This window comes from Dipodomys merriami, unplaced genomic scaffold, assembly GCF_024711535.1.
Source record: "Dipodomys merriami isolate MVZ:Mamm:240054 unplaced genomic scaffold, mDipMer1.0.p SCAF_22, whole genome shotgun sequence".
In the NCBI taxonomy this organism is placed as follows: domain Eukaryota; kingdom Metazoa; phylum Chordata; class Mammalia; order Rodentia; family Heteromyidae; genus Dipodomys; species Dipodomys merriami.
This window is the reverse complement of record NW_027203604.1, coordinates 14,175,530-14,189,851: the sequence shown is the minus strand read 5'-3', so window position 1 is coordinate 14,189,851 and position 14,322 is coordinate 14,175,530. Positions and strand designations below refer to the sequence as shown.

The 14,322-nt window shown below is 51.4% G+C and overlaps 1 protein-coding gene across 1 annotated transcript in view; it reads right to left on the bottom strand.

Moving 5' to 3' along the window:
* Dnaaf5 (dynein axonemal assembly factor 5) overlaps positions 1 to 13,209 on the bottom strand; it is a 44,793-nt gene extending 31,584 nt beyond the window's left edge. The window contains exons 1-4 of the mRNA XM_070033378.1: positions 12,587 to 13,209; positions 11,298 to 11,482; positions 7,214 to 7,338; positions 6,671 to 6,789 (exon numbers count right to left, since the gene is read on the bottom strand). Of these exons, the coding sequence (XP_069889479.1) occupies positions 6,671 to 6,789; positions 7,214 to 7,338; positions 11,298 to 11,482; positions 12,587 to 13,169 (1,012 nt within the window). The 5' untranslated portion in view covers positions 13,170 to 13,209. The remainder of the gene's footprint in view (positions 1 to 6,670; positions 6,790 to 7,213; positions 7,339 to 11,297; positions 11,483 to 12,586) is intronic.
* Positions 13,210 to 14,322: the final 1,113 nt, after the last annotated feature.

Genomic DNA, 14,322 nt, shown 5'->3' with positions numbered 1-14,322 from the left:
TGGGGTGACATACTCCTGAAATCCCAACACTCCAAATGCTGAGATAGTTCCAGAAGAGCCTGGGCTACACAGCAAGACACTTGTCCCATAGAAAACAAACACACGCCGGGCGCTGGTGGCTCACGCCTGTAATCCTAGCTACTTAGGAGGCTGAGATCTGAGGATCGCGGTTCAAAGCCAGCCTGGGTAAGAGAGACCGTGAGACTCCTATCTCCAATAAACCACCAGAAAACCGGAAGTGGCGCTGTAGTTCAAGTGGTAGAGTTCAGCTCGCCTTGAGCTGAAGAGCTGAGGGACAGCGCCCAAGCCCAGAGTTCAAGCCCTACGACCGACAAAAAAAAAAACAAAAAACAAAAAACAAACACACAACCAGCCATAACACCAGGCGCTGATGGCTCACACCTGGAATCTTAGCTACTCAGGAGTCTGAGATCTAAGGACGGCAGTGCAAAGTTAGCAAGTTTGTCAGACTTACTTCCAATTGTGGCTCATGTGGTAGAGCACTAACTAGCCTTGAGTGAAAAAGCTCAGGGACAGTTGAACCCAGGACCCAAGTTCAAGACCCAGGACCAGCACAAAAGAAGGGCAACCCCAGACAGAACAAGTGACACCTACTCCTAGAATTTCTGGGTCAAAGAGCAGATTCCATTTTCTGTCGATACTCTGCTACTTGAAGCAAAGGATGTGCTACACTCCAAACTGAATCCAATGCTTGTCTTCTAAGGGTGAATTTAAACAACAAACACCAGAAAGTTCCAAAGTGGTAATTTCCAAAATTACTAGTTTGACAATTAAACCTAAGCGGTCTCCTCCATGTCTCCAAGTGGTTTCCAGGTAAAGCTATACACAAAGGAGACAGAACAAAAGACTAAGTCAGGTCATGGAGAACCAGGACCTGGAAAGAGTATGGCTCTGCAAAGGACACTCTAGACTACCCTCCACAGCCTCATCTCAGGCCCCACACTGCAGTCCTCAGACCATCTGCCTCCTTGTGCACCTTCCAGCAAAAGTGGGCCTCACTGCACCTGCACCCTTGAGGAGACCTGGCTCCTGGTGAGACATCACAGGAATCAAGGCAACAGGGCAGATGGGGTTCAGTTCCCTTCTGATAGGGAGTCCTCCATACAGACTGTGAGCATAAGCAGATTGGGACTGGACCCCAGTCTCAGTGGGGTTCCCCAGTCTGTGTTCCTGGTGCCCTTTTGTGGCTAGATGCACTTATCTTCAGCTAGGAGAGTGGTGCACACAGCTATGCAGCTACCATAGCCCCATTGAGAACCCCTTCCAATGCCTACATGGTGCCCTGGTGGCCAATAACTTCCTTCCAGTGCCTATGGATTTTTCTAGAAACATCTACAGAGCAGGCTTCCTGCACGAGTCCTTACAAGGTGTCAGGGCACACACTGCTCTCCTTCCTTGTGTGGTCTGTGCACCCCTAACCCACTGGCATATACACAATGCCCACATTCAGACGCCACTGTGGGGGCTTAGCAAAATGTCTTGGGTTTCCACTGCTGGGGAAGAGGGGCTGGAGGTATGGCAGGTACCATGCTAAGAAACTGCCGCTGTTCTGCAAAGCAGCCCACCATTTGCCCCCGACCAGTAGTATGTGAGGGCTTCAGATCCTTCACATCCAAATTCCTTCCCAGATTTGATTATTTGTGTTTTGATTTATGAGCTTGCTGGAGGCCACAGCTCTGTCAGGCTGCAAGTCTGCACAGGTAAACAGTACAGTCTGAAGAAATCATTAACCCAAGTCCAGAGTCCAAATCTGCCAGGTCAGGATCCCGGGAAGCTCGGCCACCATCTATTCATCTTCTCTTTGAAAACATAATTGCAGCACTTCAGCCAGCAAAAAGCTTGAACAGACTACTTAAATGACTGGCGCCCCACCCCCGACTGACCAGGGCATGTGGGTCCAGCTTCCAGCAGAACACAAACGGACAACTGGAATTAAAAGACTTATTTATTAACCTTAAAAAGAGATGCAAATATTTGCAAAGCTACTTTATCTTCATAGTTGGAACATAATTGAAGGTAATTATCTAACTCTGCCAAAAGCCACCAGTAGAGGTGAGGAGTGCAAATATTCTACTGTTAGACAGGAGGGAATGCAGACAGCAGGACAGACAACAGGACACACATGGGAGAGAAGGAGGTGAGGGTGGGAGAGTTTAGGCTCAAAGTTTGTAGTTTCTGGGCTGAGGGCCAAGGTGAGGGCTCTGGTCTCAGTCTTAGGTGGGTCCCTACAAAGTGGGAGCTTTCCCCCATCTGCTGGTGGCTTGCTCTAGACTCTAAAGCCCTTGTTGGCCAGCAGGATGGCATCATAAGACCCAAGGGCAATTGGTGAGGGCTCAGCTCACAACAACTACCATAACCTCCAAATGCACAGCCCAGCAAGCAGCTGTGGGACGCATGTGCAGCCTCTGCTCTGGCTCAGTGACCACCCTTGTTCTTCCTTCCCAGTATAGTATGGACATAACTCTTCCCAGGAGGTGAAATTGGATACTTTAAAAAAAAAAAAAAAAGACCAAGACCAAAGCCTGGTATGCAGTTCAGATGGGTACAGCCACACAGAGTGACCACAAGACATGCTCATGGTGGGCTGCAGGGCTGCAGCACACTTGCCTGTCACAGGTGAAGAGTCTGTTGGTATGTACATAGCACTATCAGCATGGGTGATGGAAAGAATGCAGGCTGAGGGCGAGAGGCCCCAGGGCACTGTGTGCCTTCGCACTGCAGTGTCCAACCCATGTTAGGACAAGTCGCGTGAACTTTTCCTACCATCTGATTCCTTTCTAACCCAAGGCAATTTTGTAGCAAGCTGAGCCACATCTCCATCACAGATCCCTGTGGGCCCCTGGTAGGTTAGTAGCAGACACTCCAAACACACTCACAGTCCCTGGTGCAACCAAGAGCCTGGAGACCTGCCAAGATCTACTCTGCACATTAGGAGGACGCCAGTGCAAAGTTTTGAGGCATCTGGGTTGGGAGCACATGGGGCATCATTTTCTTGCACAATTATACGAAGTGTAACTTAACTGCAGACAGCCAGACAGGTCATGGAACTTCCTAGCTTGTTTATCCACAACGAGTGGCAAGACTGAGCACCATGTACTAAAAACCATTGCAAACACTCAGGAAGGACATTGGGTGTGGGAAAGGTGCTAGCTGACTGCCAAAGCAGAGAACACAGAGATGACTGCAGGCTGCTCTTCCAAGAAACAATGGAGACATCTCATGTGGAGTGTGGCATGGCAAGGACTGTGACCCCTGGATCACTTTACCTTCAGGCCACTCGTCTCCAGAACTGTGTGGGACCTGCCGTCTTGCATGCAAACCCATGTATAGTCATTTCTCCTCTGTACAATGCAACCGGTCCAGCCTTTCACAGAGAGCTGAAGTGCAAGTGTGCAGAGCAGACAGGACACAGCCACACAGAGAGAGGCACTGCATGCCAATCACTATCATGGTGAGACAGGTCAGAGGGAATCCTACTTACTTCTATAACAGGATTCTTTTTTGGTAAATAGGCCTGGCAGCCATTTGCCAGGCAGAAGACACCTCTCCTCTGGCATGTAGGCCTGGTGAGGAAACATGAAACAGGATGATGTCGCAAAGGAAGAAAGAGCACAGAAGCCAGTGTGCCACATGACCCTTCAGGCAGCACAATGAGCAGACGAGCGAAGCATGAACCTGTGATCCCATGGAGGGGGAACTCTGTCCAAGGAATAATGACAATAAATGATGTCCTTCCTGTCATCCCATCCATTACATTGTTTTAAAGGGGGGGTGTTGTAACAGAGAACTGACATTGTGACGCCTTCACGCTAAGAGCAGGCTGTAGTGGGGGGGGGGGAGACGGGGGTCTATTTCTACTCCTTTTATTTTGGGTGGCACTAGGGTTTGAACCAGAGCCCCATGCTCTAAGGTCTTTCTTATTTCCTTGGGCAGGAGAAGCCTGAGCTGGAGAACCATATCTAGGCCCCACCCTCTGTGTGTGGTGGGCATGGTGAGCATGGGACCAGGTATATGACTCAGTGTCATGCTCTCAGGCTAGGAACCCACCATAGTTCGAGGGTCTGCAGACTATGCACTGGTTGCAGCTGGGGGGACGCCCAGGAGACAGGCCTGCCTTCTGGAAGAGGCGATCAACACAGGGTAGGCTCAGTGGGGAAGGAGGTGGGTGACAAGAGGGTGGCAGCAAGGAAAGACTTTCTGTGAGGGCCACACAGGAGTGGAGACCTGAGAAGAAGGGGGGGGGGGCAGGCTCTAAGCCTCAGGTGGGAGTGGGGCGCTCTAAGGCAGGTGCCCAGAGAAGATACACAGAACACTGATGTGACTAAGATGTCCTCAAAACTCCACAGTAAGAAAACAACTTCAACCCAACATAGGAGCTACAAACACCTCACCATCACTTAACCAAAGAAGACTAAGCAAGCATGAAAGACCACTTGTTACATGTCATCGAGGAACCACAAATTAAAGTGTCTGTGCAGTGACACCACTGCACCCCAGCACCTCCAAGATACCAAGAACAGGGCAACTGAGACCCTCAGCTGAGGGCAGACATGAAAGAGTGCAGCTAGTTTGATAAACAGTGTGGCCAGCTTAGAAAGTGACATGTACAATTCTACAACATCTACCAAGAGGACAAGACACTCCCACACCTGCTCTACCTCCAACCACCTAGAACCAGAAACAGTCCAGCATCTCTGGCTGGTGTTGGCTGCCAGTGGCCAACCCTCTGGAGCGGCAGTGTGTGCAGGCTACCAGGGCATGGCTTCTCCCAAACACCAAAAAAGCTGAGAAGAGGTGGCTGCCAAGGAACCCAGATGTCAGGGACGGCATGACCTCCCAACCCTCCTCCATCTTGGTTTCTGAGGTGGTGCTGGCTGAAGCTCATAGGCCACAGAACACACTTTAGAGATGTAAAGTACATCATTACTGAAAGGCAGCTATGGCATGGCCACCTGGGGAAGACAGGCCAGGGCCCAGGGCTGCCGGCAGCAAGACGAAGATGGAGTCAGAACAAAAGATGGATGTGGCCTGACACTTGAGATACTACAAAAGTCAGTCTGAGAAATTGCATTTAAAATTCTCTTCTACACACTTAAGTAACTTTAGAGGAAAAATACCAAAAATCTAATGAAATCTAGTGCCTATGTTACTAACTACTGTAATTAAATTCTAAATTTATTCTGCTCTAGTTCAAACAAAAATTCTGAGAATAACTACACTGTAAGCCCCAGAATGTTGAAGAAACCAGACTTCAGTGACTACAAGTCAGAAATATCCTGTGGCCTCAGCCTCACTCCAAAACAGAGAACCTGAAGCCTCTGTTGCAGGAGGGGGTGGGGACCCTTGCTAGAGGCAGGTGCACAGGGCAGGTGTGTGAATGAGTGCACAGGGGCCATGTATGTGCACACACATGCATGCTGTGTAAGCACGTGTATGTGCACAATGTCTATGAGAGCAAGAGCCTCCCTCTGTTCTGATTCAGTTACCATAGCTCTGCAGCAGATCTGCTGAGGTGACCTAGTGTCTACCAGCAAGGACAGGAACTCCCTCCCCACAAAGCCAGCTTGTTCCAGTCAGCACTGCTGGACTCCTGTGGACCGAGAAACCGCTCAGTAAGTAAATGGCTGGCCTTACAACTGTGAAGAACCACCACTGATCGATGCCCAGAGCCCAGCTGAGATCCACAGTGAAGGCAGGCGGTGCCAACAGAGGGGGGTGAGAAAAGCTTCAGCATCCTACTGCATTTTTGGTACTTTCAAAATAGACACATATGCTTCCTTTTACATCTTGGTTCTACATTTAAAAAGGACAGTGTGTTCTCAAACTAAATCAGTATCTGCTGCCAACACAGGTTTGTACCTATTCCAAAACAGGACTTCCTTTTGTACTAGTTTCACAGTGTGGGCAAAGCTGCCTGAGCAGAAAGACGCTGGTCAGAGGGAAGGGCAGTGTGGACCTCAAAGGGCCAGCACCTTCATGGCCCCACCGGCCCTGCCTGCTTTTTGTTACAGTCATTACTTCCTGTCTCTGAAGTATAAAATGCTGTAGTTACCAGACATGCTACATGAGAGCAAGTGAAAGGCAGAGGGGGGCCATGCCATGGTGGCAGAGAAGTGGACCTTCCTCAGGGACACAGTGTGGACCCAGCCTAGCAGGCTAGTAATACTGGCCCATACATGACTCAGGCCAGGCCCGGGAAGATGGGATACTGGCTATGGGAAGTTCAGGGACTTCATTTTGTCTAGAACCTACATGCTCAGGGTTCAGCTACTTTTTGCTGAAAGGACAAAATTCTCATCCCTCCATGTCTGAGCCTTTCACCAACACTTCCTAGAAGCCAGCTTAACATATCCCTATACTTGCTCTAAGGATGCTTCTGGAAGCTTCCCAGGGCCCCAGAAGATTCTAGGGACAGAGTTCTATACCTGCCCAGGAAGCACATGACACTAGGAAGGAGGGAAATGTAGCCCAGTGGGAGAAGGTGCCTTTTCTCTGGGACCTCAAACTGGGTTCCTGTTGTCTTCAGACACAGGAGCTGTCCTGACCTGGTCAGGCACTCAGAGCCAGAGGCTTCCTCAGGGTCAGGAGCTCCTTCCCCAGTAAATACAAACTTTCCTCCCAGTCCTTCCCTCCGCCACGCAGCACTCACCTTGTGGGGGGTAGTGGGTTGGGGGTGGTGAGGCAAAGTCCAGCTTATCCTTCAGGTCTTCCTCATTCTCCTTCTGCCACTGCAGCCCGACCTTCTCCCACAGGGTGGCAGCCGACTGCCTTTAGCAACAGCAGGAAAAGGCCAGCAATGAAGCTGGTGCATTGTGTGGAGCCCCTCCCACAACACCATGCCCTGTGGGTGCAGGCCTCAGGATGGCACCTGCTGAGCTAGGGGATAAGGGGTATAGGGGGGGAATCAGGGCCTGGTGTTTAAGTCCCCAACCCCATGTTCTGACCACGAACTGACCACACAATGTCTAACCAGGGGCCCAAGAATATAAGAAATGCAAACTGTCTTAGAAACCAGAGCCCATCTGTGTGCCCTAGTCTCAGCTTCTACAAGAGATCCTGAAGCTGAAACAGAACTGCTGTAAGTGGTGGCCTTGGTCACCCACCTACCTGACTCCCAGTGAAGCACAGAGCAAAGGTGTGCCTCCTGTGTCCCCAGGAGAAGACCCATCCACCTGGCCTGGACACCACCTACCGGACTTCAGGCATCTCGTCACTAAAGCTGCTCAGCAGCAGTGGGATGAGCTTGTGGAAGAAGGAGTAGCGGTCCCGCAGACTCAGGAGCCAGCCCCCTACCACAGATGTCACTGCCTGCCGGACCTGAGGCAAAGAAAAGAAACTCAGTATAAATGGCCAGAGAAGGGATGGGATGGTAGCCCCAAAACAAATGAATCCTCAGGGGTCCTAGGCCATCAAGCCCAAGGTCCCAGGGCACTGCAGCCCCCTCACCCATCCTCCATACTCTGCCTAGTCTCTATGGACCCAAGGTGCTTGGGCCATGTGGCCCGTGTGCCGTCTTCCTTGTCAACATCTCCAAGCCAGGCTGGGCCCTGTCCAACCCTGGGCATTTGAGATGCTGCAGTGACAATCAATGGCATAGCCACTGGTCACCAAGCCCCAAGGGGAAGCCACAGGGCCCACAGTGCTACAGCTGGCCGAGGGAAGAGCTTGTATACAGGCCTCACCCAACGAGGGGAAAAGCCCACACCCACACTAGGTGCCTGACTCACACCTTGGGAGCACATCCCGGAGAGGAAAGCATGGTGAGACCTGGAAGAAGCCAGGGGCTCAGACAATGCCATCCCAGGCTAACACCGGGGAGTAAGTTCTACAACGAGGAAGTCTACTCAGACAAGGCAGGGGCCACCTTGTACAGTGCCCTTGCTGGAGTGTGTGGGGGGGGGCTCTTCTTCCATTAGTAACACTTGGGCATCAGCAGCATCCACTCAGTATCTCCCCTCTCTCCTCCCCAACCTCTCTTACGCCAGTACTGGAGCTTGAACACAGTACCTGATTGTTCTCCCTTGGCTTTTTTGCTCATGGCTGGCATTCTACCACTTGAGCCACACTCCATTTCCAGCTTTTTGCTGGTTAACTGGAGGTAAGAGTTCCACAGCCTTTTCTACTGGGAATGATTTCAAACCTTGATCTCAGATCCAGCCTTCTAAGTAGTTTAGGATTACAGGAGTGAGTCACCAGTGTGCCCAGTCTCCATTCAATATTCATTCACATGCATTCAGGGTAGAACTGCTCTGCTGCCACTCCCACTCTCCTTGCCCCCAGCTCCAACAGGACACAGAGACCAATAACTCCCCAACCCCACTCTGCTAGCCTGGGGCCCGGGCCAGTGCCCACCTCCCTGAAACTTAAACTATCTACAAAATAAGAAAGAGGGCAGGTCACTGAGCTCTTGAGAAGAACAAATATGTTAGGGAGAAGGGAGTACAAAGCCTAATACTAGTAACACAGCCAGAGCCTAGTAGTGCTTTATCCCTTTTGCTCCTACCCACGTACTAGAACCCAGGGCAGGCAGCCACAGGCACAGGGCCACGGAACCTCCTATGAGTCTTCAACTATTTAAAAAGTACTGTTATCATAACTTATCATGGGTTAACAGGAAGGCGTTATTAATGATAACATGCAAAGATCTGAAAGAGTAGGTAACCCCTCATACTAAATGGTCAGGGTAATAGCCACCAGACTGGGAGCCACACCAACCTCACCCTTGGTGGACATGGGGCTGAGGGTTGCACCATCTGAGCTAACTCTTATTGCTGATAATGCAAAGCAAGCTATGGACACACAGCCTGACTTCCAGACAGCTACTGACAAAGGTACTCTAGATACAATTATTGTAACTACAGCTAGCTAGCTACACCCAGCTACACTGTTTACAGTCACACCATTCACATAGCTCACATGCACAATTATGGCATATTGTCAGCAATGATTTAGCTCTGACACAGGAAACTCCCTTTCCTACTGGAAGGGGGTTCTCAGCTTTGCTTCCAGGACTTCACTCTGCAGCCCAAGTCTTCTTTACTGGAGGTGCTGACCCAGCACCTCTGTCCCCCATCCACTGTTGGAGGATCTACACAGATGGCCCAAGACTAAAAGGGTGCACCAAGGCCCCTGGAACATAGCTTCACTGAAGCCCAGCCCTTGGGTGAAATGGAGCTTCCTTCCCAGAGGGTACAGCCTACTCTGCCTGTGGACCTACATAGGCCTCCTCCCTCCAGCTGTCCTGCCTGCCTGCCTCAGAACAGAAACTGAGAGCCAGTTCTCAGCCTCTAGGTCCCTTGAGTTGCCTGTGCACAAGTCAATGGTACACAAACTGTACTGTGAGTCACACACTGAATGCTACATCATGCAAATTCTGAGGAAAAGTGAGGGGGAAAGGCCAAGTTACACATGATAAGCTGTGTGGCAATGAGCATGCCATTTATCATTAGGCAAAGGAAGCCATGCACTAAGATGACTGTAATCTTAGCAGGACTATGGTATGGAGGGGCTGGTAGAAGCGTGAAAGAGCACAGCCTTTATGGAAAACCTTGTGGTGGTTCCTGACCACACTGACTAGGGATCTATGGTGTGACTGAGCAATTGCTCTCCTAGGCTTTACCCCAAAGAATAGAAAGACACAGACACGTGGTACATGGCTTTACTCACACAGAATTACAACAGCCCAAAAGTGGAAACAAGTGGCCATCTACAAATGAACACAATGTGGTGAATGCTCACAGCAAAACAAAATACTACTCAGCCATGAAAAGGAACAAAACATTGACACACACCACAATGTGGGTAAATATGGAAAACACACAAATGACACAAAACAGATGCCAAACACTACATGTTATAAGATCTTGAGTCATGAGAAAGATGTAGGTAAGTTGTTAGGGTAGAGGTTCCTGGTGTGAGGTAAGCTCTCATTTATAAGGTGGCCAAGTTTACAGCCAGCTAGTAGGAGCTTCAGGGCATAAACAACATCTGACCAGTGTTTTGATGTGGTAAAAATACACACTTCTTAATCCCATAGCCAGCATGGATTTAAGAACAGTGTAAAGTTGCCAGGCGCTGGTGGCTCACGCCTGTAATCCTAGCTACTCAGGAGGCTGAGATCTGAGGATCGCAGGTAAAAGCCAGCCCGGGCAGGAGAGACTGTGAGACTCCTATCTCCAATAAAAACCACCAGAAAACCGGAAGTGGCACTGTAGCTCAAGTGGTAGAGCGCTCCCCTTGAGCTGAAGAGCTGAGGGACAGCGCCCAGGCCCAGAGTTCAAGCCCCACAACCGACCAAAAAAAAAAAAAAAAAAAAAAGAACAGTGTAAAGTGAATGAAGCTGGTAGCCTGCACAGACACCTAAGCCTGGTATACAGCACAGACAAGTGCCAACTTTGGTTGTCTCATTGGGAACTGATGAATCATCAAAAAGAGCAAGAAGCCAGGTGCTGATCTACCTGTAATCCTAGCTACTCAGGAGACTGAGATCTGAGGATTGCAGTTTAAAACCAGCATGGGTAGTAAAGTCTGTGAAACTCTTATCTCCAATTAGTTACCTAAAAACTGGAAGTGAAGCTGTGGCTCAAAGTAGTAGAGTGCTAATCTAGAGCAAAAAAGCTCAGGGAGGGCTGGGAATGTGGCTTTTTAGTAGAGTGCTTGCCTAGCACACATGAAGCCCTGGGTTCCATTCCTCAGTACCATATAAGCAGAAAAAGGCAGAAGTGGTGCTGTGGCTCAACTGGTAGAATGCTAGTCTTGAGCAAAAGAAGCTCAGGGACAGTGCCCAGGCCATGAGTTCAAGCCCTAAACCAGACCTCCACCCACTTCCCCCCCAAAAATCACTTTGGATGGACAATAGTTAGAGGAATAATCCTGTTCTATATTCCCTGGGAAGATGCTAAAGTTAAAACAACTTATTTTGAAGGGTGCTGGAAGCTAAAATCTGAGAATCGTGGCTCAAAGCCAGCCCAGGCAGTAAAATCTATGAAACTCTTATCTCCAATTAACCAGTAAAATGCTGGACTGAAGACTGGCTCAAGTGGTAGAATGAAAAAGTCAAGTGAGAGCACAAGGCCTTGAGTTCAAGTGCCAGTACCACTCTCTCACAGAGCCAATCCAATTTCCCCTAGTTTCTCAAGATATGAGACAGGAACACCCTTATACTTGGTGAAAGGGAATGTGGTACACATGACACCTTTGAGAAGAGACAAGAACTAGACAATCAGCAGGTTGCTGCTGCAAATGGGACCTACTGTCTGGCAGGGAAAGCCTGTTACCTGAGTGACGTCATCAAAGAGCCGCTGAGCAAAGTGGGAAAGAATATCATCCACAGACTTCCCGTTGCCAAACTGGATCACGGTCCCTGTGGCTTCAATGACAGCCACCCGGACCTTCCAGTGCTGGTGGGAGATGGTCTGCATCAGGGGGCCAATCAGAGATTCCGACTGCATGTGGAAGTGGTCTGCAGGATTGGAAGGCCACTGGTTACCAGGGCATCCTCTGTGAGCCTCACCCCAGCCCAGCTCTGCAGCCACCACCACAGGACCATCTTCTTCTGGCCATTCAACATAAACAAAAACCCCCAACGGGGCACTGTAACTCTCACTACTCATGACGCTGAGATCTTAAGACTGCAGTTTGAAGCCAGTCACAGCAGAAAAGCCTGTGAGATTCTTATCTCCAACTAACCAGCAAAGTGGAGGGCTAGCTCAAGTGGCAGAGAGCCAACCTTGAGTGGAAAAAGCCACGCAAGAGCATAAAGCCCAGTTCAAGTCCCAGAACTGGCACAAAACAAAAAAACCCACAATGATGATCAGGAAGCCCTTGCTGTCTCTTTCCTCAGCCTTTCCCTCCAGGACGCTGGTTGACTTCCAGGTTTTTCAAGGCTGGCTCTCTTTTGGCCATAGATTTTTCAACTTAAATGTTTCTTCTTTACAAAGCGTTCTTTCCACACTAACCAGTATCCTGCAACTCTGCAATCCTAGCCTGAGACAGAAGGGACCGTCCTTATCAGATGGGCCTGTTGAAAAGATGGGAGTTTGGACTAAAAGGGAAGAGAAAGGCAGCCTCCTTCCACTTAAGGATGACAGTGGCCCAAGCCAAAGACACATATGTGTACTGGAATAGAGGTATAGGGCCAAAGTGGAGGTTCTGAGCAGTGTCTCCAAACCAGTTCCATAATCTTTTCCATAAAAGCCACCGAATCACCCCCATTAAAAAGAATTTCTGCACTTTCTGGGGATCAGGGCAGGAGCTACAGGTGAGAGTTCCGGAGAGGAACTTGGCACCGGTGAACAAGTGCAGGGAACTAGGGTCGCCGGGATATCATCTAGCCTGGGTTGGAGTTTGCCAGGAGAGGTCGCCAAAGGAGATTGCACAGTCACCAGAAAGGACTGAACCGTAGCAGGCTCGTCAGATTAAGAATTGGACGGACAGGAGTGGGGAGCTCACCACCAAAGTGGGCCTGGGACCTTGGGGGGGGGAGGGGGAGGCATGGACCACAGGGGGCTCACACGGCATGTGTCTGGGGCCACAGAAGAAGAGGTACGGGGATCACGGGGCTTACCCGGCGTGGCGCGCGCCAGGGAGGCCGCACACTCGCAGCTCTCCCGGCGGACGGCAGCGAAAGGGTCCAGCAGCGTGCTGCGCAGCGCGCGCACCGCGTCGTCCAGGTGTGGCGCGAGCGCCGCGCCGCCCAGGCTCACCGCCAAGCCGAGCAGCTGCACCAGCGCCAGCCGCAGCTCCTCGCAGGGCTCGGGCGGCGGCCGCGTGGGCTCCAGCCGGACCAGACGCGCGGCAAGTACGGGCAGCAGGCGCGGCAGGGAGTCGTGGGGCCGCGCGGCGCGGCGCAAGCCCAGGTCCAACAGGTGCACGGCCAGCGCGCGGCAGCCTTCGGCGGGGTCGGCCAGGAGGCGCAGCAGGCGCGGAAGCAGTAGGCCAGCCCAGGGACCCTGAAAGGTGACGGGGTCAGAGCCGGGCCCCGCCGCCGTGTCCAGCGCGCGCTCCAGGGCCTCCAACGCGCGCCGCCGCCCCAGTTTGCTGTCAGCCTCCAGCCCCGGCAGCAGGCGGCCCAGGTCGCGGCTCAGCTCGGCCGCCTCGGTCGCTTCCGCGGGGCCCGCAGCCATCGCTACCTCCGTCGGCGCCGCCATCTTCCGCGCGTTACTTGTCACTAAGGGAACCCGCGCACTTCACGACGGTTGGGGCGCGGATTACGGCAGGTCTTCCGGCAGGAGTGGCTTTGCCGGTCGCTCGCGACAGCACGCGGGACTCGGGGGCGGGGCGGTGATGAGAGGGTGGGCAAAGGGCCTTGGAGCTTTGGGCGTGGCTAATACAGGGGGCGGAGTCAGAAGACGTGGGCGGGGATAAGGTCCGCGTTGGGTGAAGGAGGGGCGGAGCGAGTCTGTTCATGGGACCAGACTGGGGCTCATGTGGACGCGCTTCCTCGCTTCCTCGTGGACGCGCTCTCTGGTCCTTCCCCACCTACCCTAGCTCTGCCTCCCAGTTCCGCAGGTGGTGGCTCACCAGTTCCCAGGAGGCTAAGCAGGTTGTAGCTACAGCCTGTAATTCCAGCTTCTCCAGAGACAGTAGGACTGCAAGTTCAAGACCAGGCCAGGCAAAGGTGACAAGACACTGTCTCATAAACAACTTAAAAGCAAAAAGGCACAGGGCACTGGTGGCTATAGCCTATAATCCTACTCACACAGGCCAGGGGACAATAAAGAGTACTCAAGTTAAGTGATCAAGGCAGAGCAGGGACCAGAGTGGGGAGTGGGGTGTTCCGCAGTAAGTAGATGGCGGGATCCCCAAACATGGGCAACTAAGCATCTCCCAAGCATATCCTTTTTTGGTGGTGGTGGAGCTTGAACCCTGGGCCTGGGCGCTGTCTCTGAGCTCTTCATCTCAAGGCTAACACTCTGCCACTTGAGCAACAGCAACACTTCCGGTTTTCTGGTGGTTTATTGGAGATAAGAGTCTTCCCGGGCTGGCTTTGAACCGTGATCCTCAGATCTAGGCCTCCTGAGTAGCTAGGATTACAGGCCTGAGCCACTGGTGCCCAACCGCATATCCTTAATTTTAGGGGCTGGACTTCATTTTGAATGACACCTTTCTTTTTTTAGTTGTTGATATTTGTTTTGCCAAATGCTAGTGTTAAGAGGTAATGGCTGTGTTTTTTAATTGAGTAGGAAGCCCTCCGGAGCCTTGGTTCTTTCTTTCCTTAGGTACTGGTTTGGAAGGATCCTAGTAGTTGATCAAAGTTTCCCTAGGGGAGCATCAGCAGCTAACCAGATGACATATATATAT